This window comes from Rhinoderma darwinii, chromosome 9, assembly GCF_050947455.1.
Source record: "Rhinoderma darwinii isolate aRhiDar2 chromosome 9, aRhiDar2.hap1, whole genome shotgun sequence".
NCBI classification, from domain to species: Eukaryota; Metazoa; Chordata; class Amphibia; order Anura; family Rhinodermatidae; genus Rhinoderma; species Rhinoderma darwinii.
Window position 1 is genome coordinate 32,200,642 of NC_134695.1, and position 27,142 is coordinate 32,227,783.

At 42.8% G+C, this 27,142-nt stretch overlaps 1 protein-coding gene across 1 annotated transcript in view; it reads right to left on the reverse strand.

Moving 5' to 3' along the window:
* EDC4 (enhancer of mRNA decapping 4) overlaps nucleotides 1-24,855 on the reverse strand; it is a 203,121-nt gene extending 178,266 nt beyond the window's left edge. Inside the window, exons 1-3 of the mRNA XM_075837480.1 lie at nucleotides 24,588-24,855; nucleotides 10,143-10,305; nucleotides 2,240-2,351 (exon numbers count right to left, since the gene is read on the reverse strand). Of these exons, the coding sequence (XP_075693595.1) occupies nucleotides 2,240-2,351; nucleotides 10,143-10,305; nucleotides 24,588-24,663 (351 nt within the window). The 5' untranslated portion in view covers nucleotides 24,664-24,855. The remainder of the gene's footprint in view (nucleotides 1-2,239; nucleotides 2,352-10,142; nucleotides 10,306-24,587) is intronic.
* Between the last annotated feature and the right edge of the window lie 2,287 nt (nucleotides 24,856-27,142).

Sequence of the window (27,142 nt, forward strand, 5' to 3'; positions counted from 1 at the left end):
CCCAGCTGTTTAACTCTTTGATTACCGCGGTCCGTGACCGCGGCAAGATCAAAGGGAATTCCCCTCTTTGATCGCATCACCGGGATTCCAGTGATGCGATCAAACACCGGGGAATCCCTCTGCAGTCAGCCCTGGGGACCTACAAAGGACCCCAGGGCTGTCTGTTCCGTGTGCCTGCTGTTCGGGCACACTATGTGCTGCCCGATCAGCAGCCTGTGTCATAGTGACACAGTGTAATGTATTAGCATACAGGAGTATGCTAATAAATTACAAGTAAAAAATAAAGTTACAAATAAAGTTATCCCTTGATGGGATAAAAAAAAAAAAAAACAAAAACAAATAAATAAATAAAAAAAGTCCCAAAAAGAGTCTTTATTTTGCATAAAATAAATTGTATTGCCCCTACACTAAATAAAAACAAAAAACCTATGCATATTAGGTATCTACACGATCGTAATAACCTGAAGAATTAATCTAATGGGTCATTTAGCGTTAAATGTGAACGGGATAAAAAACAAAAAAAAACTATTCCGAGAATCGCTTTTTCCTATATTAACGGCGTAAAAAAAAATTTTTTTACCACCAATCTGTGGGAAAAAAAAATACTATTTTTCTCGCATAAAACAAGGCCTCATACAGCCACGTCAATGAAAAAATAAAAAAAAGTTATGGCTGCTGAAGCGCAGAGAGGCAAAAACAGAAACATTGAGCTGGTCATTAACGTCTTTTCAGGCCCGGTCATTAAGGGGTTAAACTTCATTTACCAAGTGTGTTCAAATCCGCTTGCAATTTACAAGAATCTTCCATAAACTGAACAATACTATGGTGTACAATGCTTGGCGTCATCGGTAGATGATGCCTGGACGAATAAAAAATATCTTTTTTTTTTTTTTTTTTTTAAGGCGTTCACCGTTAGATTTAAATAATGTTATATTGTAATAGCTCAGACTTTTACGGATGAGGCAATACCACCAATTTGGATTATTTTTTTTACATTTTAGAGGGAAAAATGGGAAAAGTGGTGTTTTTTGAACTTCTAATTTATTTACATTTTTTGTACACTACTGAAAACAAAATTATTTACACTTTATTATTTCCCTTAGGGATTTGAACCAGCGATCGCCAGAGGCTGATGGGCTGTGGGAAAGGGGACCGCCCACTATTTCTAACGGCTTAGATGCCGCGATCGCTATTGACCGTGGCATCTAAGTGGTTAAACAGGCAGGATCAGAGCGATCTCTGTTCCTAGCCATTAATACGAGGTCTCAAAAAGGGGATAGAAAAACAAAAAACACACCTCTTTTGTATATAACTCTCGATTTAGATGAAAAATTCTAATATTTCATTTCATTAGGTTGGCCGAAAATACTATTGAAGCAACATCTATTGAAGTACAAGGTCTTATATGCCCACATTGTCGCCCTCACTATTTACACATTGCTGTAATCTAGTTTTTACACTCACACTTTGGCACAAAGTTCGTTATTGGCATATATTTCTTGCCATGCTTCTTTTATAAACTGCATCATGTTATCAACCATGCGTGGTTTTTCTTAAATATACCTTATATATCATAACTCCCCAAAAGAAAAAGTCCACTGGAGTAAAGTCTGGTGATCGTGCTGGCCAAATCATCCCGGCCTCATCTACCGATCCACCTACTGGGTCATTTTTCATAAAGAAAAATGACGCACCGCTAAAGCCTAGTGAGGAGGGGCTCCATGTTGCGGAAAATAGAAGTCATCATTTTCACGCTCCAATTGTGGTATTACATTTTCTCGGAGCTCGTCAAAGTGCAGGTCTGAGGTAACCGTTGTATTGTAGAAGATCGGTCCAATTAACCCTTTACATGAAATAGCCGTCCAAACCGTAACCCCAGGTTGTTTCAACGGTTCTTCAATTGTTGCGAGGGGGTTTTCTGTTGAGTAATCAACACAGCTGTGCCTATTAACAGCACCTGAAAGTTTGAAGTCGGCTTCATCGGACCAACTTATTTTTCTAATAATGCCACAAACTTGTGTTTCTTCATTCAGAATTGCCTCCCAAAATTGTAATTAGACTGAAAAATCTCCCCCTGTACACCTACTTATACACACACAAATTATATATATATATATATATATATATATATATATATATATTTTCTTTTATTTTCACAAAGCTAACGTTAAATAAAAAAAAAAAATCAATCAATCAGTATGTACACTTCACCTTTAAGTAATTAATTTAAAGTTCTTACCTTGTTGCTTCCTCTTGCTTTGCTACAAATATTAGAATCACTGCTAGCCACTATTTCAACGTCTCTGCCTACAATCTCAATGCAAGGAGGAGAGTCACCCCCGGAGAGGCAGCTAAAAAGAAATGTAAAAGGCAATCATTAACAAAATTAACGTATTTTAAAGCCTAAACTCAAAATAAAATTGCCAAATTAACCCCTTCCCGCCGCAGCCATTTTTTGGATTTCACTTTTTCAATTTTTTCCTCCCCACCATCCAAAAAGCCATCATTTCATTTTTCCGTAGCTAAATCCGTATGAGGGCTTGATTTTTGTGAGACGAATTGTAGTACTTCATGACGTACTTGGAAAAATGTATTTGTGGGGTGGAATGGCGGAAAAAAAAACAAACAACTGATTCCTTTATTTTTTTGGAGGTTTAGTTTGTACGGCAATAAAAATGATACGTTAACTTTATTCTGCAGATCAATACGATTACAGTGATGCCAAATTGATATCGTTTTTAATATTTTACAAGGGAAAAAACTGATTGTTAAAAATGAAATTTGTTTTGCATCGCCAGAACTTTTTAATTTTTCGTCGATTGAGCGGTAGGAGGACTTATTCTTTGTGGCGCAACCTGTAATATCTATTGGTACCATTTTGGGGTAAGAGAGACTTTTTAAATCACTTGTAATACATTTTTTGTGGGAGATGAAATTACCAAAAACAGCTTTTCTTGCGTTTACATTTGTTTTTTTTACCGCAATCATGAGTCCTCAACTGTATCTCCATACACCTATAGTTTCATATGGAGCTTCCTTTCTATGACATTGCATGCGAATCGGACAGAAAAAAAAATTGTGACATGCGGATTTGGACTCCATATATATGTAGGTTCTCTCTCCTAAAAGCATTGTTTCTAGGGGAGGATATCGCGGTACACACGGCTCCTTTGTAGGGAGCTGTACAGCCTCCATGAACAACTGGAAAGATCCGTGCCCGTGTGCATGAGCCCTAAGTAATATGGTGCCCTCCGTTAGAGACATTCTCCCCTAGAAGCAATAATTCCGTAATAGCCTGCCACAATTTGTCCCGTTCATACCATATCCAACAGAAAAAAAAAGTCCACATGCAATAGGAAGCATATAGACAGTAGGACCCTATGTACCTCTGTAACTGCTACATACAACACGGAGGTGTAATATAGCTGTGTGCATGTGGCCCCCACACCCTTTCAAACCAAAGCCCACATATAAAGCACCCCCCCCCCTGTCCCTGGATAACATTTTAGATATAATGATGTATAAGAAGCAATATCTGATAGCCTCCAGTTTTGCCCCTCCGCCGTAGACACGCCGATTAAGGGTTGCCTATGTGCGGTCCCAAAAGGCTGCAGCGCTTCTTAGACTACGAGTCTGAGACACTCCGACAGTTCCTGGATGGAGTTGCTCAGGTCAGCAGTTCTGCCCAATCCTTGAACAGAGGGAACGTCTTAGACTCACTGAGAAGCGCTGTGGCCATATTGAGACAACACAGAAGGGACTCTAAAACAGCGGTTCCACGGCATAGGGGGGCAAATTGAGGTCATCATATAATATTACAACATATACCCAATCACATTTATAATTTTGTCCTGAGACCGGAGGGTCGCCTTAAGCTTTCTGGGTAAAAATAGTCACACCTAAAAGGTCTAGGTTTTGTACATAATAAGCTCAAACCTCTATGCGCTGTCAGTTACCTCAACCTTGTACTGCAAAAAGTACGTTTTATAATTAGGCCATTTCTAATAATGAATTGATGTATAGGTCTCGCTCTTCCATTCAAACCAGGTTGTTTTTCTATTTATAATAAATAAATATAATATATATATATATATATATATATATATATATATATATATATATATATATATATATATATATAGTTTTTTTTAAAGAACACTAAAATATAGAAAATGCACTTAAAGGGGTTTTCCCATCAGAGACATTTATGACATATCCACCGGTTGTGTCAAACATCAGATAGAGGCAGCGGCATATTCTGGGAGCCGCATCTATTTCTAGATTAGGGCTACCTAAATATATCCCAGCAATTCCTCCATTCATTTACTCTCTCCTCATGATCCGATTTTGTTGCAGATTGCAATTAATACTGATTAATATATAAAGAAATCTCCTCTGTCTCCCAAAAGAGCTGTCATTTCACCCTGATTTCTCCTCACTATCCTGTGTCTGGCTGTAAGACAACAGGCTAAAGCAGGAACCTCCCACTTCCGTCCTGTCTGTAGTAGGACCCACTGATTGTCAAACCACGCCTCCTTTTCTAAACACCCCCCCCCCCCCACGCCATTCACCAGCCCAAAAAAAATAGATCAGCAGGAAATTAACCCCAGTGTTTTCTGGAGTATTTCTACAAGACTGACAGTTTTAAGTATTTTCTGCATATTCTTGAAAACAGTGTGAGCAATTTTACCTCCTGTTTTTATTGTTCATTTCCAGGTCTAGTTTAACCCCTTTCTGACATTTAAGGTACAATACTGTGCAAAAGCTTAGGCAGTTGTAAAAAAAAAAATGCTGAAAATTAAGAAAGCTATCAAAAATGTGTGTGTTTTTTTTAATCAATTGACCCCTTAATGCCCACCGATACGCCTTTTCACGGCTGTCTTTAAAGGGGCTTTATTTTAGGCCGCCACCTTTTCACAGCGGCCTAATCAACGTCCTGCATGGGTCTGCCGTACAGGCTGGAGCCGGAGCTTGGCTGTCTGATGAGAGCGGGGCTCCTGTTCCAACGGTAGCGATGGGGTGCCATGGGCCTATCAAAGGCCCCCACCTAATAGATGCCTGCCAGTTTTACACTGACAGGCAATAATGCTTTGGTATACAAAGTATACCAAAGCATTATATCTGTGATCTAAAGATCGCATAGTGAAGTCTCCTAGTGAGACTGAAAAAATAATTAATGTGAAATAAAAAAAAATAATAAAAAAGGTACACATGGAGAACACGTTGTGTGTCTGCACTGCCAGAAGCTGGGTGTTAACGAAGAGAAGTGGATGATGCTGATTCGTCAGCATCATACACTTCTATTCACAACGCCCAGCTAGTAAAACAAGTAAAAACGCCCCGATGTACACACACAATGCACGCCCACTTGTACTTAAGAAAGGCTCATTTGCATAAATATAAAAATGGTCATAACTTGGCCAAAAATGCTCGTTTTTAAAAAAAAAAAAAAAACGTTACTGTAATCTACATTGCAGCGCCGATCTGCTGCAATACGAGATAGGGGTTTGAAAATCTGGCGACAGAGCCTCTTTAATACGAAAAAAAAGCCCCAAAAAATTAAAACATTACACATATTTGGTATTGGCGGATCTGTAACGATCCCACCTATAAAGCGATTATGTTATTTAACCCGCACCCGTGAAAAAAATGTAATAAAAAAACAATTCCAAAATTGCTGTTTTCTGTTCATCCTGCCTTCAAAAAAATTTGATAAAAAGTGATCAAAAAGGTCGCATCTACTCCAAGATGATACCAATAAAAACTAGAAGTCGTCACGCAAATAACAAGCTCTCATACAGCTGCATTGTCGTAAAAATAAAACAATTATGGCTCTTAACCTCTTAACGCCGAAGGACGGATATATCCGTCCTCAGCAGCTGATAGTTCGCGCAGGAGGACGGATATATCCGTCCTGTGATGGCGCGGGTACTGAGACTGTACCCACGTGATCAGCGGCAGGAGCACGGCTGTTATACACAGCCTGGCTCCTGCTGCAACTGCCGGAATCAAAGTGCGCTCCGATTCCGGCAGTTTAACCCATTAAATGCCGCTGTCAATAGTGAGAGCGGCATCTAATGTGTTTGACAGAGGGGGGAGCTCCCTCTGACACCTCATCGGCGCCCCCGCAGAGAAATCGCGGGTCCCTGTCGGGTTTCCATGGCAGCGGGGGGTCTAACAAAGACCCCCAGGTCTGCTTTCAGCATCTGCCTGTTAGGCGATGCCGGAGGCATGACCTAACAGATTGCCTGTCAGTTTTACACGGACAGGCAATAATGCTTTGGAATACTAAGTATACCAAAGCATTATATATGCGATCGGCACATCGCATGGTGAAGTCCCCTGGTGGGACTAAAAAAAAAAATGGCAATCAGTTAAATAAAGTTGGTGAAAAAAATAAAAAAAATTACAGTCAAAATCAAATAAAACGACTTTTTTTGCCCAAAAAGTGGTTTTATTTAGTAAAAGTGTCAAAACAAATAACACCTACACATATATGGTATCCCCGCGATCGTAACGACTTGAACAATAAAATGAACACATTAATTAAACCGCCAGATGAACGGCGTCCAAAAAAAACGCAAAAAACAACGGCAAAATTCTCTTTTCTCCCATTCCCCCCATAAAAAATTAATCTATAAGTCCTATGTACCCCAAAATAGTACTAATGAAAACTACACATTATCCCGCAAAAATCAAGCCCACATACGACCACAGACGGAAAAATAAAATACGGCTCTTGGAATGCGGCGATGCAAAAACAAGTAATTTTTCTCTAAAAGGCTTTTTATTGTGCAAACGTAGAAAAAACATAAAACCTTTACATATTTGGTATCCCCGTAATCGTGCCGACCCATAGAATAAAGTGAATATGTTATTTACGCTGCATAGTAAACGGCGTAAATTTGTAACGTGAAAATCAATGCTGGAATAGCTGCTTATTTTCAATTCTCTCCTAAAATAAAGTTTATAAAAGTTAATCGATATATTATAAGCATCTAAAAATGGTGCAATTACATAATACTCGTCCCGCAAAAAACAAGCCCTTATACGGCTATATAGACGGAATACAAAAACAGTTACGACTCTTGGAATGCGACCGTGAAAAAACAAAAAATAATCCTTGGTCATTAACGTGCAAAATGGCCCGGTCATTAAGGGGTTAAAACATGGCAACACAAAAACAAATCATTGTAAAATAGTGTTTTTACTGAGTAAAAGTAGTAAAACATACAAAATCTATATAAAAAGTTGGTATCGCAAGAATCGTAATGACCCACTGAATAAAGATGTTATTTATACCACACCGCAAACGGTGTAAATCTAAGACGCAAAAAAGAATGGCGAAACTTGTGTATTTTTTTCCATTACCCCCCTTAAAAAAGTTAAATAAATTATATGTACCCCAAAATGGTGCTGTTAAAAAATACAACTTGTCCCGCAAAAAACAAGACCTTATACAGCTACATTGATGCAAAAATAAAAAAAAGTTATAGTTCTCGGAATGCGACGACGGAAAAACGCAAAAAATAGCTTGCTCATTAAGGCCTAAAATAGGCTGGTCACTAAGGGGTTAATAAATCAGGCACAACATACATCACAGCCATTATGGAGGTGAAGGAAAAATTGTCTGATCCATCGATACCCAACCTCACACCTTACAGCACTTTAATGATCTCCATGTCAATGCCTGGATGGGTCAGAGCGGTTCTGGTGGTTTGAGGGGGATCTACACATCATCAGGCAGGTGGTTTCAATACTATATATAGCTGATTAGTGCAATATATAGTGATCTGTACTTTCATGTCCACATTAACAGGTCCGGGGGAAATAAAAAATATATGGACAAAAGTATTGGGACATCTACAGGGGCTCTTATGACATCTCATTTTAAATTCTTAGGCATTAATGTGGAGTTGGTCCCCCGTTTGCAGCTAAAATAGCTTCAAAATATTGTATATATAATACACTGCGTTGTTCGCTATGTGCTGTCTTATACTGACATTAACGTTACTGAAGTGTTTAGACAGTGAATAGACATTCCTTCCAGCCAGGGAGGTCTATTCACAATCTCGACACTTCCGTAACGTTTGTTTGGTACTTACAGCAGAGCAAAGCGTAATCTCGCTGTAACCTGTCATTTACAGTGTGATCTCGCGAGATTACACTTGCTCTGCTGTAAGTACCACAGAAACGTTAACGAAGTGCAGGGATTGTGAATAGACATCCCGTCCTGGAAGGAATGTCTATTCACTGTCTAAACACTTCAGTATTGTTAATATGTCAGTATAAGACATCACATAGTGAATAACGCAGTGTCACTATGCGCTGACTAAATTAATGGGGAGAAGTGTATGATGCTGATTGGTCACCGTCATACACTCCTCTGTACAACGCCCACTTGGTCTAAAGTAAAAACACGCCCACTTGGGCATTAAGAAACAAATTAGCATAAAGCTAAAATCGCTCCTAACGTGGTAAAAATAGATCGTTTTTCTAAATAAAAAGCTCTGCTGTCACCTACATTATAGCGCCCATCTCCTTATGCGGGAGACAGGGGACTTATAATGTGGTGACAGAGTCTCTTTAAAGTCAATAAAAAGGTTAATACTCTGCAGCAGAGATTGCGGCTGAAAATCTTCACCACAATTTGGTGCGGGCTTCAGGTGGAATTCCCTGCGGGTTCCAGGACGCTGTGCATTTCTATACAGCACATCCCCATGTGCGTGTCTTTACCCGAAAAATAGTTCTTTAGCATTTTTATTGAAGGAGGAGTACGTAAATTTGTGGTAATTCATAGTAATATGTAGGTTACGTGGTTTAAAAAAAAAAACACGTGCCATTTCAGCAGAGAATCATTGCTATAACGTATAAGAATGCTTTCATGCATAAACAGCGAGTTTAGGTAATTATAAACCTATATTTTACACTACACAAATGAGACACGATCTTTCTTGAAGAACGAAACCCGTCACTCAGGGACCAAGGCCAAAGACCATGAGAACAGACCAAGTCAAAGCAAAAATGTGATTTTATTTTGACTGCGCAAATCTGTGATTCAGAAGGGCGCTGTATAGCACTGCCTCAAATAAGCAGCACTATAGAGCGCCTCCCTAAAACACAAAAATGCAGTCCAAATAAAATCGATGTCATAAAAAAAACACATGATGATTTAATCTTTCATGTTTCTATATTTCTACTAGAAATTAATGTGCAGCCGTGTCAGGTGGGATATGCACAGATCCCATTTTAGTCGAGCTCTGTTTAGACATCAGGATGAAAATGTATTTTGTCTGAAACTGTAGCAACACCGCACAATTTTGTTGCACTTTTTAAAAATTGCTTTTGCAACAGTTTTAAGCATAAAAACGCATTTCTACCACGGCCTGAGAACCCAATAGCATTTGCGGGCCACCATCGGGTGGCAGAGGGAGTCCCCTCAATCTGACACTACCTAGATCCCGCAGTCACTATTGACCGCAGTATCTAAGACAGCTGAGCACCCGTATAGCCAACTAAGGCCCTTTAGTGACTGCCGTGAAAAGGCATATTTGGTGGTCACAACGGGAAAACCGTCCAGCCCTACTTGATACTAACGTTTCTAGCGACAAAATTGTGCTCGTGATTTAGTTATTTTTCCCTTCCACTAAGAATGGGCTGAATATGAGAGAAAAACAGAGGAAAATAAAAATCACCACTATACTATGGTGTGTTAAAAGGGGTTATCCGGGTTCTTAAAATTCTTTAAGAAATGTCTAAGTTTGAAAAAAAAAAAAAAAGCAGTACTCCCCTATCCCCCAGCAACGACACTCCCTGTGATGGTTTACATGGAGGCGGCACGTGACCCCCTGCAGCTTACCAGAGGGCTCAGCAGTGACAAATTTTGCCAGGAATACAACACATCACTGCTTAAACTTTGATTGGCTGCATGTGACAATCACCGGGAGGACCCACGAAGTGTCAGCGCTGGATCGCCGGGGGAGGATAGGACAGTACTTCTTGTTTTTTTTATGTTTTAAGTCATTTGCAGACGGTACTTAAAAAAAGCAAAAAAAAACACACACATAAAAACCTGGATAACCCCTTTAATACAGGTCTGAACATCGTAATAAGTAAATAATGGAGTAGAAATAGTCACTTACATCACTTGCTTGTCAGAGAATGGCATATCTACATTTCGGAGGGCATTGTCCAGCAAGGAAGCATCAATGCTTTTGGCATCTGGATGAGCGACAGGATCAGAAAGGAAGCCATTCAGTTCTCCATTAAAAGAACTTGACTTTCGACGATTTTCATTTACAGTATCTGACAAAAGTGAAACAACAATGTAATCAATAATTTTAGAGACAAAAAAAGAAAGCGCGCGCAAGAGAAAGCGAGCAAATGGGAGAAAGCAAGGTCGCTGGAATGGTGTACAGCACGCCACCACTGGAAATGTGTTCTCTGGAGTGATTGTTGACTCTTTCAGCATGAGTCCCTACACACAGAGGTCCATAAAGACATGGTTTGACAAATTTGGTATGCCCTCAATCAACCCTATCAAAAACCTTTGGAATGAAGTCTAAAAAAATAGTAAAAAAAAAAAAAAAAGGACTATGTATACCTTTGACAGTCTTATATTTTTTTATAAACAAACTTGTGCATCAGTGTGTTTGGTGCAACTTCCTAAATACATTTTATTAAAAATAAATTTTTACTTTTTGAGGTACAGCTGCTTTGTATTCTGTATCCAGCGCTGAAACCTGTATCTGTCAGGTCCGTGGGACTGACTCAGTGACACGCAGGATCCACCTGTAAATCGATCACATCCGAGTTACGAACTTAGACGTGATCGGTAGCAGATCCAACCTGCGTGTCAGACACGAAGGACCCGCTGACACTTAAACCATCAGTGCCGCTGACCTGACAGATACAGGTTTCAGCGCTAGATACAGCGGTTTTGTATTCTGTATCTCAAAAAGTAAAAATACATTTTTAATTTAGGAAGTTGCGCCAAACACACTGATGAACAAATTTTATTTATAAAAAAAAAAAATACAACGTCAAAATGTGTACATAGCCTTTAACATGTCATTTTTACTGCACGGTAAACACCGTAATAACGAAACTCAAAACAAACGCTTTTTTTCCCATTCCACCGCACAAATACAGCTTTTCCAGTCTCCATGTACATTATATGGTACAATAAATAGTGCAGTAAAAAAAAAAAAGCCCTCATATGGATGTATCGGAATTTTTATTTTTTTTTAAAGTTATGGCTTTTGAAAGGTGGGTAGGAAGAAGCGAAAATGAAAACCCGAAAAATGGCTGCTGAGGGAAGGGCTATTAAATTAAGAAATTATAAGAAAAACATGATAAAAGCATTCTCTGGGGACAAGAACATTTATGCCCACCATAGGGCGCTCGTGGTTACATGTGGTTTATATAACATATTCCAACATTAACCCCCCTTGTGGGTACATATTCAGATTTGAATATCAATTGTAATTTGAATATAGGTAGCGTAATGTTTTGTCATTTTTTATTATTACAGATTGCATGTTAATATATTTGGGTAACACATATGCACATGTACATGAAGTGTGATATTTGTGATCATTTTTAGAACGTTAATAAATGTGGTTATTATTAATAGGACATAAGTCGTCTAGAGAGCCGGTCTTTTGCATTTATCTTATACATTGATTGAATCAATATTTTAGCTTCCCACCCACAACCATTAAAAAACACCAGTGAGTAAGAATAAAACCATCATGATCGACTACTACGCGTTTCCTAGAGGTATGTAAATGAAAGCCCTTCAGGCTTCCTGCACACGTGCCGTAATCTGGTGCAGAAAATCCGCAGATCAACGCAGGTAATTCTCCAAGTAAAATCTGCACTTAATACGGCATTTTTTAAAAGTCTTTTGATTCGGAAACAGGTGCAGATTTTATGCTGCATATTTCGGTGCTTTTTTTTTTTATAAACTATATACCAGAGGTCAATTTACGTGCGGAAAAATTCTGCAAAGTGTAGGTTACTTGAAATCTCATTTACTTTGCTGGTACTGTATTACGATACGGATATACCCCAAGAAAATCCATGCTGTATTAATGCATCATGCGTATGTTCAGTAGGTTTATGGGTTGCGTTTCGATTAAAAGGGGTTATTAGAATTGATGGCCTATCTTTAGAATCAGTGGGGGATCCGAACGTTGGCACCCCCGCCGATCAGCTGTTTGAAAGGGCTGCGGCACTTGTATGAGTGCTGCAGCCTCTTCCTTGTTTAAAGAGAACCTTTCACCTCCCCATACGTGTGCAGCTGAGTGCAGCAAGTAATGGGGAGGTCTGAACAAACCCTGGGGCACTTTAAATTTTTTGTCTACCTCCCTCCGTTATTTAGATATCGGTGCCGTTACATTTGGCGCCCGATATTTAAATAACCCCCTGAACAATCAACGGGGCGTGTACTGGCAAGGGGGCGTGTTACTATGGCTGTGACACTGTCCAATCAGATATGGACAGTGTTGCAGCAAGAGCAAGTGCACCATCTCTCTCTTCAGCTTTGAAGGTCAGTCTTTTCACCCGAACTGGCAAGGGGTCGTGTCACTGCTACGGACAGTGTAAGGCGGGATTCACACGACCGGGTCGTTCCCGAGCCCGAGTGTCGGCCGGTAAAATCGGCCATTTTGCCCGGCCGGTTTGCATAAAGTTATGCATCCGTGCCGGGCCGGGCAGATCCGGACAGTGACATCAGCGGCAGCTCCTGAAGGGGAATCCCCATGTGTTCGGGGATTCCGCTTCAGGAGTTTCCCCTGATGTCACTGCCCAGATATGGACAGAGACATCAAGCGCTCTGTCCAGGAGCGGAATCAACGAAAAAACGGGGATTCCGCTCCTTCAAGGAGCTAAAGTGCGGCTAGCACATAGCAGAGCGGGGAGATACCTCCCCGCTCTGCTATAGTGGCGTCGCTACAGTAGTAGCAGCCGCAGCAGCTGCTGCTACTACTACTAGCGGCGCCATCGAAGGTGTCGCCGAGCCAGGGTGCTTTTAACAAGCAGGGGAAGGGAGCCAGCGCAGCGCTCCCTCCATCTGCTGTACACCCCGGCCCTGCAACACAGTGTACAGCGATGCCATTCGTCAGAATGGCATCATCTCCTCCTCCTCACATGCACTCTGCGCTGTGAGGAGGAGGAGATAGAGCGCAACCGCCGGGAAACCCGGCCATCACTCGGAACACATTCCGGTGATGGCCGTGTAATACCCGGCCCCATAGACTTCTATGGGAGCCGGGCGGCCGGGTGTCCGGGCAAAGATAGAGCATGTCCTATTTTTTGACGGCCGGATTTTCCGGCCGTCAAAAAATCGGTCGTGTGAATAGCCCCATTAGGGGTCTATTATTCCTAATGCAGCCGGGTGCCGGCCGATTTATGAACGGCCGGCACCCGGCCGGGAAACCCTGCCGTGTGAATGAGGCCTAAGAGCTGTGGAGAGGAGCGCGCGCACGCTCAGCTCTTGTGAGATCAGTCTTGTATTGACTGACGAACTGGCAAGGGGGCGTCTCTGCTCTGGACAGCGTAAGGGTATGTTCACACGATTAACAAAATACGTCTGAAAATACGGAGCCGTTTTCAAAGGAAAACAGCACCTGATTTTCAGACGTTTTTCGCTGCGGTTTTTCGGCTGTTTTTGGAGCCATTTTCAATAGAGTCTATGAGAAAACGGCTCCAAAAACGTCCCAAGAAGTGTCCTGCACTTCTTTTGACGAGCTGTCATTTTACGCGTCGTATTTTGACAGCGACGCGTAAAATGACAGCTCGTCTGCACAGAACATCGTAACACCCATTGCAAGCAATGGGCAGATGTATGCCGACGTATTGGAGCCGTCTTTTCAGGCGTAATTCGAGGCGTAAAACGCCTCCATTACGTCTGAAGAGAGGTCGTGTGAACATAGCCTAAGAGCTGTGGAGAGGAGAGCGCGCATGCGCGCTCATCTCTTCAGCTCGTGAGATCAGTCTTGTATTGTCTGCCGAACTGGCAAGGGGGTATCTCTGCTCTGGACAGTGTAAGCGCTCCCCAGCTCATACACTATCCGTAGCAGTGAAACGCCCCCTTGCCAGTTCGGCAGACAAAGTACAAGACTGATCTCACGAGCTGAAGAGATCATCATACTTTACGTTAGCGGTAAATTTAGGTCGATAAGTTCTTTAAGGTTACCAATGTTTGAAATCCTGATTCTAAAAAAGGTTAATAATACTGCACAAATTTTTAAATAAATAAGGTTTACCATATGTCTTCTTCATGTAGGCATTTAATATTTTTTATAACATATTTTGGGGACGTTGAGGCTTAGGGTGTGTTGACACAGCTTATTTTCGGCCGTAAAAATCGGAAGCAGAGGGGGGCGCTCGCGAGCTGCAAACCAAGATGGCCGCATGCTGAGGTAGCTCCGCGACTCCTGGGCACAACAGCTACAAAAAGCTTATATTTGAGGTGAATTCCCTCGCTCACTTACCCTTCTCCTCCATCCGGAGGATCTTCTGCCCGGATTGTCCATGGTTCGGAAGAGTGCGGTGGGGCGAAAGGACTTGAAACCACCGGAGTCCTCCGTCCCTGCCCCCACACCTGAGATTGCAACATCGCCCGCCATGTCGACCGTTTCTGAAGACGAACTACAGGCCTCGCCTGAGCTCATCGCAGGCTCCCAAGAAGACGGTTCACAGCTATCTGAACCCCAGTTCACTACCAGAGATGCCTCTCTGCTGCAGAAATTTAAACAGCTCTTGCAGCAAGAACTGCAACTTACCGCGTCTAAGCTGTCGAGAGATCTTACCCGAGAGATACGTGAACTGGGAGCCCGGACTAATGCCCTGGAAACCAAGATGGACGACACCATCGAAGTTCTGAACGCGCACGATGCCGAATTTGACTCGATGAGAGCAGACCTGGATTCTACAATGCTTCGTTTAGAGGACTTTGAGAATCGTGCACGGCGGGGGAACCTCCGGATACGAGGTTTGCCCGAGACATATGAGGACCTTAGTTCTTCCATTACAGCCCTGTTCCAAGAGCTGGCACCGGGCCTTCCAATAGACAGGTTGGAGATGGATCGGATCCATAGGTCGCTCGGCCCTAAGCGACAAGACGGCAAGCCACGAGACATAGTGGTGAAACTCACCTACTATGCCACCAAAGAAACCCTGTCCCAGAAGGCCAGAGCATCACCAACCCTCATGTTTCAAGGCCACGAATACCAGATTTTTGCTGATCTTTCCCCGATCACTATACAGAAACGACGGAATATGAGAAACCTGCTAGCTGTTCTACAGAATCGCCAGATAAGATATCGCTGGGGATACCCCTTCAAACTACAATTCACTCTGGATAATAAATATTATTCGGCCAACTCAGCGGAAGAGCTCAAGCAAATTTTGGTCTCCCTGCAGCTTTTACCGGCTGACGCTGAACGCTCAAGCCAACCTTCTCAGGGACGCCGGGACGGGCCGCAGCTACGTCCCATTTGGAATAAGGTACCTCCACGCAGACCGCCTGGGAGAGCTGGAGTTGTTGCTGATGTCCGAGACGATCCTGGCTGATGGATGAGTACTTTTTAACATGTTTCACCCTGTGTATTGGCTCACCTACAGAGGAGACTGTTCTGAGGATTGGGCAACCATGGCGGCCATGTTTTGCTGTATCCGACAAAAGTTTGCCGTTTAACTGATTGCAATGTTTATTAATTTGGTTCTGACCCTTCCCTCCATTAATATGGTTGTCATTGTTATTTTTCTGTCTTGCCGGCCAGACACCCTTTGCCTTTCTTCCTGGCGGCATTGAGTGTATGGCCCACAGGGGTTCAATCTGCGATACAATTTGAGGTTATTGATGGGCCCGGCCCAGCCTTATGCTGATCGGAACGGGGACGTGAGTCTTGGCGCGGTGCGGCCTGCCTGTCACTCACTGCCCCGGGATTGGGGGTGGTGGGTGGCGGGTATGCGGCCCCGTGGCGGACAACACAGTGCGGCGGGTTATGTTTAACTACACTGAATAACTGTCCGAGACGATCCCGGCCGATGGGCGAGTACTTTTAACACGTTTTAACTTGTGTATTGACCCATCTACAACGGAGACTATACTATGTCCTGAGGAATGGGCTGCTATGGCGGCCATGTTTTGCGGAACCTGACAAAAGTTTACCGCTTAACTAAATGCAATGTTTAATAATTTGGTTCTAACCCTTTCCTCCATTAATATGGTTGTCATTTTTCTGTTTCTGTCTTGCCGGCCAGGCACACTCTGCCTTGCCTCTCGGCGGCGTGGTGTGTATGGCCCGCAGGGGTTCAACCCGCGCCATAATTTGAGGTTATTGATGGGCCCAGCCAGGCCTTATGCTGATCAGAAGAGGGTCGGGATTCTTGACCGTGGTGCGGCCTGCCTGTCACTCTCCGCCCCGGGACCGGGGGTGGTGGGTGGCAGGCATGCGGCTCCGCGGCAAGCGACACAGTGCGGCGGGTTATGTGCAACTGCACTGATTAATAGATATGTTTGAAATGTGACCATATGTTTGTAAAGGCCTCGGCGCGCCTGGTCCGCCATTTTATTTGAGGCAGAATGTTTTGGGAGACTATTGTTCTCTTCCCTCTATCCACAATCCCTGGTTTGTTTCCCCCTCTTTGTCATGACAACGCCTTGGGGTTCACCTCAATGGATTACCGTAGCCACACCTTTGTGCCCAGGTGTTGGTGACCCCGGATTCTATCAGTAGTACCCCCTGTGCTACTGTCTACCCTACTTGGCCGATTTTCGGACACTTTCTCTTTTTTATTTTTTATGCATATTTGTCTCTATACCCCTTTTTACTTAATCTGTTTCTCCCACCCCTTTCCTTCCGGCCCTTCTTTCCCTTTCCCCCTGTCGGTCAGAACTCAGTATAAAAGTATTAGATCCTACAGATGGCAGCATCTGCCTTAAAAATAATCTCACATAATGTCCAAGGCTTCAATTCTCCACATAAACGATCAAAGGCATTTCATTTCTATAAAGCCTGTCGTGCGGACATTGTCTGTCTCCAGGAAACCAGATGCTCTGTCACTTCTAGACCAAAATATCTCAGCGCACATTTCCCTGTTTTCCACGGCGCATATGCTCATGAAAAGCGACGTGGGGTAGTTATTGCCTTCAGGAAGAATCTCCCCTTTCTTTGCAAAACGGAAATTCTTGACCCCACTGGTCGTTATGTGATTCTTGTTGGCACGCTATTTGATATAGAAGTGACATTAGTGGGATATTATGGACCAAATGATTTCCAAACAGGGTTTTTTTCCCACTTATTTAAATTGATAGATGCTAATCGAAAGGGCTTACTAGTGGTCATGGGCGACTCAAATCTGGTAATCAATCCCTCTATGGATAAATCCCCAGCCCCGACCGCACCCACATCTCAAACTTCCTCATCCACGTTTAGCGACATGTTACGCACGCATGATCTCCAAGACCTGTGGAGGGAACTTCATCCCAGTACTAAGGATTTTACTTTTTACTCCAACCCTCACTCCTCTTTTAGTCGCATTGATCACATATTTACGTCGCAGCGTTCACTACCATTATGCTCCGCTGCAAAGATACTTAGCACACCCTGGTCAGACCATAACCCTGTAGAGGTCTCCTTCTCTTCTCTGATCCCACGGGGGCTCTCTTTTAATTGGCGCCTAAACGACTCCCTATTGACATCCAAAGACTCATTTGCGCAGATTGAAGTAGCTGTTAAGGAATACTTTGAATTAAATGTGGGTTCCACGTCATCGCCGATAATACTATGGGAAGCCCATAAAGCCACCCTGCGAGGGGCTCTCATTAGGATGGGGTCCATTAAAAAAAAAAACAGAGAAAAGAAAATAGCAGATTTATACCGAACGTTAAATCAAAATGAAAATGCTTGGAAACAGACTCCTTCGCTTGCTAATAAGGCTTTGGTAGAGGCCACCAAACTAGAACTCGATCTTTTATTAACGGAACAGGCTGAGCGCAAACTACGATGGTCCAAACAGCGCTACTACTCGCAAAGCAATAAACCTGGTAAACTTTTAGCACGCCAACTGCGAGTTCCTGTGGTGCCAAAAGAACTTGTTAGATTGAGGACAGCCTCCGGAACAATAACAGCTGATCCTAATAAGATTGTCTCCCAATTTAAACATTTCCTTTCTAAATTCTACTCATCCCCCCCACCTTTTGACCCCTTGAAGGCTGAAGGCCTATTTGCTAATCTGATCTTCCCGGGCATCACCCCCACCAATCTTGATGCCTTGGAGGCCGAGATATCTGAGACGGAAGTTCAGGCGGCTATCAAGGAGTTAAAACCTTCCAAATCTCCTGGTCCAGATGGATTTTCCCCATTATACTACAAAAAACTTTCCCCGCTCCTAAGTCCGTATTTAACCCAACTCTTTAACACTATCCGAACTGGCACGACTCTTCGGGTACCAACCCTGACGGCACATATTGTAATGATTCCAAAACCCCAAAAGGACGCCCTTCAAATTACTAATTATAGACCAATATCCCTCCTGAACACTGATATAAAAATTTTAGCTAAAATTCTGGCGGCTAGAGTCAACCGCTTCCTTGACGGAATAATACATGGGGATCAGGCAGGCTTTGTCCCAGGCAGACAAACAAGCGATTGTACCAAGAGAGTTATATCCCTGGTTCACCTGGCACGTAAGAGAAATGTGGCTTCAATGCTCCTTTCACTTGACATTCAAAAAGCTTTCGACACAATATCCTGGTCTTACATGGATTTTGCCTTGGGGAAGTGGGGGTTTGGCAGCCATTTTATGTCTTGGGTGCACGCCCTCTATTCTAACCCTACTGCTAAAGTTTGTTATGCGGGTTATCAGTCTGCTTCCTTTTCTATTGAACGAGGCACCAGACAGGGATGCCCGCTATCCCCTATTCTATTTATTCTAGCGCTAGAACCTCTAGCTATGATGATTCGCCAAAATCCGAACATCAGGGGTCTGGAGTTAGGGGGCGTGCAACATAAATTGTCCCTCTTCGCTGACGATATGCTACTTATGCTCTCCCAACCCCTTATCTCCCTTCCTAACTTAATGCAAACTCTATCAGAATTTGCTTCAATTTCTGGACTGGCTATAAACCCCACGAAATCCATCGCATTAAATATTAACCTGACACAACAAACTATGCACTCATTACAAAGCCATTTCCCCTTTCAGTGGGCCAGACATTCATTGAACTACCTGGGTATTCATTTGACCCCCTCCTATGATCAGCTGTATTCCGCTAACTACCCCTCCCTTATCCGCTCTCTAACATCCTCGATGACATGCTGGCAATCTACATATCTATCCTGGATGGGACGCATCTCTGCAGTCAAAATGACCATCCTTCCAAAGCTCCTCTACCTGTTTCAAACCCTGCCAATCAAAGTCCCACCACACATTTTGCGTCTTATTCAGAACCGGATTTCTTTCTTTATTTGGAGGGGAGCGCGTCCTAGAATATCCAGGTCTACACTTTGCTCGCCAAAGGCAGATGGGGGCTTAGGGGTTCCGAATATTTCCAAATATTACCAAGCAGCTATGATAGCGTCCTTAACTAAATTGCATGTTTCTGTAAATATGCCTTTATGGGTATACCTGGATATCCCGGAGACGTCGCCAACCCCGATCCAATCATTACCGTGGGTACCCCCCTCCCTTCGCTCTCCTCATATTTCCCCCACACTTACGCACATTTTAACGGTATGGGACTCTGTCAAATATTCTAGCAGATTGATCTCGCCGCACCTTCCCCTCCTTTCGCTGTGGCATAACCCCCTGTTCTCCCCAGGCGCGGACAATTATCTTGCATTTAAATGGTGGTGGTCGAGTGGTATACTCAGAGTTCATCATCTTCTAGCGCCCACTCACTCTCGGATTCTCTCGTTCTGTGAGCTTCAGACCTCTCGGCAGATTCCCAATGGCGAAGTATTCCGATATTTACAACTCAAGAATTGGATTACTTCTCTTATTCATAATAAGACTGCTTCTGACTCCTTCTCTCAGTTCGAGCGAATCTGCGAAACTAGCCCTAACACTAAGGGGATCATATCAATATTATATAAGTGGCTTCTTAACAATCCCACACCTGTTCCTCACACATATGTGGATCGATGGCACCGAGATTTGGGGGTGACGCTTGAACCAGCAGATTGGCACAGTATCTGGAATACAATGTCGCACTGCTCTATTAATATGAATATTTTAGAATCAGCCTATAAAGTCATGATGAGGTGGTATCTGGTTCCTAGTCGACTTGCCCGCGCTTTTCCCACCTACCCCGACTCATGCTTTCGTGGTTGCCACACTCCCGGTGACATGCTCCACATCTGGTGGTCCTGCCCAAGGCTTATACGATTCTGGAGTAGGGTGTTTGGCCTCGCCCAAAGTTTATTCGGCATACTTATACGTAGGGACGCTAGGATAGCTCTTCTCCATTACAAACCTCCAGAACTCACGAATGCACAATTTCGACTATTCTCTTATATCCTATTGGCTGCTAAAATAACTATCGCCCACTCCTGGAAAAAACGTACAGTAACTTTTGCAGAGGTCAAAACCAGAATAGACCAGATATTTGTGAACGAAAAACTTACAAGTATCTTATTAGATAGAGTTGCCGGATTTGAGTCGCTCTGGTTACCCTGGATTAGCTACGCATACCCTCACCTGCCTGCCAATATGATTACTGCTTATTAAAGTCAAACGACTTCTTTCATAGCAGATTTCTGGCCGACAACCCCCCCCTTACCTTCCCAGCTTTCCGCTATACTCTTCCCAATCCTTCTACTCCCCCCTGTTTCGTCTCTTGTCTTTATGCTGTTTCTTTTATTATATCGAACCTGCATATTTACTGTTACTGCAACCACGAATATTCGACACTTTGTCTTTATAATTGCAATATAATTTGCTGAGTGTATAGATTGATTTTTTGTTCAGTATTAATTATTTGTGTTTTCGAAATATGCCCTTTACCTTGTTGTAAAAAACTTTCAATAAAATTTGTTGAAAAGAAAAATCGGAAGCAGAACCCCTTCAAACACCTGCTCATTGATTTCAATAGGAAAAACTGCGTTTTGTTCCGACGGGGCATTATTTTTACGCAGCTCTTTTGAAAAGCGGCCCTGTAAAAAAAACGTCTGTGAAAAACTGCATGTCACTTCTTGAGCCATTTTTTGGAGCCGCTTCTCATTGACTAAAGAAAAACCGCTCCAAAAACGGCTGTAAAAAAAAAAAAAAACACTGCAAAAAACGCGAGTTGCTTAAAAAAAACTTTTGAAAATCAGGAGCTGTTTTCCCTTGAAAACAGCTCCGTATTTTCAGACGTTTTTTGCGAGTGTGTGAACATACCCTAATAATCTTAATAGCAGTTTTTCACATTTTCCACAAAATTTGCAAAAGCTATTTTTTTTTTTTTTTAAACCCTTTAGACGTTTCCTGAGAATTAAAAGGAGGTGTCATGGTTTTTTTTTCTTTATTATTAATTTGTGTTTTTATTCAATAGATTATATTTACTTTATTTTTTGTCAAAAACTGGTTGTTTTTTTTTTTATTTAAACTTTTTTACTTTACTGGGGGCTGCCATTTTTTTATTTCATCTGTGTATGTGTCTTGACAACTCACACACACAGATGGAATATGGCAGCTACAGACCATAGGATATACGATCGGCTCCCGTTCGCATGTCCTCTGCTTCTGCCGTCTAGCGCGGGTATTGCGCATACGCAGTTCAGAGCGACAAGCATAGAAACATTTTGGAGACCGGCCGCACTGCAGGTAAGGTGTGTGTGTGCGTGTTTTATGCATGTTTATGGCGGGGGTGCGTGTGGGGAGCTGCACCCCCCTCGTCGCGGGCCTCCCCTCGTCACGCAGACCTGCTGTAACTTCTCCCTCTCCCGGCAGGCTGTCAGGAGAGGGAGAATAGTAATGATAAAACATATTTTTTTTTTTTTTAAATAAAATAATTTGTCCGGTTTCACCACATTCTGAGAGCCATAACTTTTATATTTTGTCATCATTTGAGCGATGTGAGGGCTTATTTTTTGCGGGACGAGATGTGGTTTTTATTAGCACCATTTTTTGGTACATACGATTTTTTTAGCACTTTTTAGCGCAATGATGACAAAAACAACAATTCTGGTGTTTTAATTTTTTTTTTTTTTTAGCCGTTCACCGTGCAAACCAAATATTGCTATATTGTAATCGTTTTGGACTTTTACGGACACAGCGATACCAATTTAAAATTGTAAAAAAATTTTTACATTGTGCTTGGGGAAAAATGAGAAAAGGGTTTTTGCTTTTTTTAACTTTCAATATTTTTTTTACACTCCTGAAAATATTTTTTTTTATATTTTTTTTTTTTTACACATTTTATTAGTTCCTCTAGGGGACTTGAACCAGCGATCATTAGATCGCTGGTACAATACACTGCAATACATGGATGAGATACGGAAACAGTGTAACTCACTGAGCTACGCTGTTTCCGTAACTCCCATAGTAGTGAATGGCAGTTATATAAGCAGCGTAGTATGCCACGGCGTTTCCGTAACTACTATTCAGTTCTATGGGAGTTACGGAAACCGCGTAGCTCCGCTAGTTACGCTGTTTCCGTAACTAGACCATGTACGCTGTTTTTATAGCTACCAAGTACCGGAAACAACGTAGCTCGCGGTGCTATGCTATTTGCGTAACTCCCATTCAAATTCTATGGGACTTACGGAAACAGCGGATATTAGCGAGCACTCAGCTGTTTCCGTAGCTCTCGACCACCTAACCAGGAAGTGGCCGGGAGACAGCGGAGCCGAGTAAGATAGAACAGGGTTTAGGGGCCCCACTCTAGAGATAGGTGCGGGTCCCAGAGGTGGGACCCACATCTATCTGACATTAATGACATATCCTGTGGATAGGTCATAAATGTCCTTCATGGGAATAGCCCTATAAATGCCGCGGTCGCTACTGACTGCAGAATTTAACTAGTTAAATGGCCAGGAACAGCGCATTCGCCGTTCGAGCAGCATGTCCGCTATAAAACACAGCTGAGACCTGCAGTGTATGATATGAGTGAGATAGATGAGATAGATACCGTATTTTTCTGACTATAAGACGCAGTTTTTAACAAGAATAGATCTATCTGAATAAATCTTGCTAAAAAGTCCCAGAATCTTATAGTCGGCAGTCAAGGGATCCGGCAGAACCGGGCCACCTGACCGCTTCCTACTTGACCTCTTTCCGACCCATGATGTGCTGGCACATCATGGAGCGGGGATGGGATGATGTTTGGATCACGCGCTGAGCCCACTCCGCTCTAAACATCATCCCCTCCCCATGATGTGCCAGCACATCATGTGTCGGGAAGGGGTTAAAGAGGCTCTGTCACCAGATTATAAATCCCTATCTCCTACATAATCTGATCAGCGCTGTAATGTAGAGAACAGCAGTGGTTTTTATTTTGAAAAACGATCATTTTTTAGCAAGTTATGAACAAGTTAGATTTATGCTAATTAGTTTCTTAATAGACAACTGGGCGTGTTTTTACTTTTTACCAAGTGGGCGTTGTACAGGAGTGCATGACGCTGACCAATCAGTGTCCTGCACTTCTCATTATTCATCTTTAGCTGTACTTGCAACACAGCGTGATCATGATGTGCTGTCACATACTCCCACATTAATGTTACCAAAGTGTCTTGAGAGTGAATAGACATCACCTCCAGCCATGACGCGATGTCTATTCACACTCCCGAGACTTCGGTAACGTTTCTGTGGGACTTAATCACAGCACAGCATGATCTCGAGAGACGGAGACCAGGGCCACATAAGAAGCCTCCACCACCAAACGACCGATATCCTATCCACGCCCACACACACATGGACCGGAGTAGGGAAAAACTTACAAGCATGGTGAGCATACGGCCTGGTTCACACCTGCGTTAGGGAGCCTCCGTCGCAGATCCGGTCGATTACCGGAAACAATAGTGCAGCCTGCTGCGCTATTGCTTCTGGTAAAACTATGGACGCTCCGATAGAATGCTGTCGGAACCCATTAAAGTCAGTGCAACAGAACTGTTGCTTCCGGATTTCCTTTGTTCTGCTCCTCAGAGAGAGCAAAACAGAAAACCCAAACGCAGGTGTGAACAGGGCCTTACATATGATTTCTGCAGTAATGCAATCACAGCACAAATAAAAGGTGTTTTTTTTGTTTTGTTTTTTTGGACAATTTTGATCATCGGCAGTCTGAAATAAAATAAAAAAAGCCCATTGAGATTGATAAAATATTTCCCAAGGCAGATATTTGTAAAAGTAACCCTTCACTTCAAAACCAAAAAAAACTTCCCTCTCACTAGATTTCTAAGTGATAAACACGGAGGGCATGAACGCTATGTGGCCCCCACCACGCGCAAACCGCTAGAAGGATCTACCGACTGAAGAACTTCTCATCCACTGAAGCGCCCGGTCACTCTCATCATAGAGCCAGGGATTCCCCAATAACTACTTTATACTTCACAAACTCACTTCCGTTTCCCAAACATGAATTCCCTTCTCCTCACCTCCAGGACGATCTAGCTTCAAAATATCCCTCAGATGCTGAGTGGCGTCCACATCAATATTAGAAGCCGAAGCCATACTCCGTCTAGCGCTCTCCCGCCTGCTACAGATAAAGCACCTAAGAGCCGTTCACCAACTAGATTTACTTCCGTTCCGTTCTGTGCTTGTGTTTCTTCTTCCCCCTAGAAAACGAGAGGGCAGCTTAATGGTCCTGTCAAACTCGGCCGTGTCTAGATTGGAGTTGCTCCTAGTCGTGTAGATGATGTATGAGTCACATGGTATAGACAGGTCACATGGTGTAGACGAGTCACATGACTTCTGTGCAGTGCCTGCCGTGTGTTAGACAGAATGATGTCTGCATGATATTGGATGTACATGGGAATAACGTGCTTTATGAGGAGATCTGATGCTGCAGGAGATAATATGCTGCTATGATGTGTCCTGGGGGGTGGCAGTTCTGATGTGCAGTAGAGGTGCTTGTGGGTTAAGTGAGGGTTAATAAGCTGAATGTGTGGTGGAGGTTAATAAGCTGAATGTGTGGTGGGGGTTAATAAGCTGAATGTGTGGTGGGGGTTAATAAGCTGAATGTGTGGTGGGGGTTAATAAGCTGAATGTGTGGTGGGGGTTAATAAGCTGAATGTGTGGTGGGGGTTAATAAGCTGAATGTGGGGTGGAGGTTAATAAGCTGAATGTGTGGTGGGGGTTAATAAGCTGAATGTGGGGTGGAGGTTAATAAGCTGAATGTGTGGTGGGGGTTAATAAGCTGAATGTGTGGTGGGGGTTAATAAGCTGAATGTGTGGTGGGGGTTAATAAGCTGAATGTGGGGTGGAGGTTAATAAGCTGAATGTGTGGTGGGGGTTAATAAGCTGAATGTGGGGTGGGGGTTAATAAGCTGAATGTGTGGTGGGGGTTAATAAGCTGAATGTGTGGTGGGGGTTAATAAGCTGTACTTAAAGGTAATGTGTCGCTAGAAATTTTATTTTATTTTTTTAGTTAAACAGTGTATAAGTGATTAAACATTGTTCTAATTTTTTAAATTTTTTCACGAGTCAGGAAATATTATAAATTAGATTCTAATTGTGCTGGTCACTAGATGGAGCAATTCCCAAAATTGCAGCATTGGCATGTGGTAAAGCAACCACATTGCTTCACAGAATCCCCCCTCCTTTATCCTGGCTAGTGCCAGGAGAAAGGGGGGGTTTGAACGGTCTAACCTCCTACACTGTGTCGCCATTTTTTGAGCTAACACACAGTGTAGTAGGCTTAAATACAGTAGTAAACACACAGTAATACACATACATACACAGACCTAACTTATCTGCTCCTGCCGCCGCCGCTCACTCAGGTCCGTCTGCTCCCTCCGCTCCAAGTGCACAAGTCCAGAAGCCGCGACCGGAAGTAGTAATCTTACTGTCCGGCCGCGGCTTCCGGTCCACAAGAAAATGGCGCCGGACGTCGCTCGGCCGAAGACCTTCAATTTGGACTGTGTGGGAGCGGCGCATGCGCCGTTCCCACACAGACGGCGTACAGCATAGTGGATGGAACGGGCCCCGTTCGCATTCACTATGGGACTGTATGTGCCGTATTCCATGTCTGTATGTGTCGTTAATCGACACATACAGAGATGGAAAAAAAATGGCAGCCCCGATAGGGAAGAAAAAGTGAAATAATAAAAAAAAGTAAAACACAAACACACAAATAAATAAAAAAATTTTTTTAAAAAACACTAAAAGCAAATTGATATAAAAAAATTTTTTTTCGCGACACTCGTCCTTTAAAGGGATTTTCCCATGAGAGACATTTATGACATATCTCCAGGATATTTAAAAAAAAAGGAATTTTGAAGCAGCACTAATCCCAAGTATGATGCGGTGCACGCTGTCAAGCCAGGCAAACCCACTCCGGCACGATGTGAATTTCAAAGAAGTAGTAGGACAACAGCACACGTCTTCAAATCATCAAAGTGGTTTTATTGTCAAGACACCCACAAACGACAGGCAACGTTTCGACCCATAGTGAGTGAGGGGTCTTTGTCAAGCCTAACATCATGTCTAAAAACATCGTTATAAATAGGTGAATACAAATGATCACATGGTCCGTTCCAACCAGTGAAAATCGTGAACCCGGTCTCCCAGGTGAAGCATACATTAGTCTTAATGACATTCTTCAATTTGTTATATAATCCTCAAAAAGTGTAAAAAAGCAACATACAATACATCTTCAATACATCATCAACAACAATATGTCAGTCACTGTTGTTGTAATAGAAAAACGAAGGAGGGAAGTTCACCACACTCCAGGTTCCAGTTACGATCCTAGAGCGCTACTGCGCTTGCTCCGCAATCAGTCGTCTCTGCTGCACAAATAGAAACCAGCATTTGATCAAAAAGAATCACAATCGGATATACGTAGATATAATAATATCCTCAATCATGGCAAGAATCCATCGAAATGTAGCTATATGTCTAAGCAACTGGAGGCAAACTCAATTCGGTTGTTATGGACGCCTTCACTAGGTGACGATAAGTCACGTGTGACTAGGTTTCCGAAGAATCA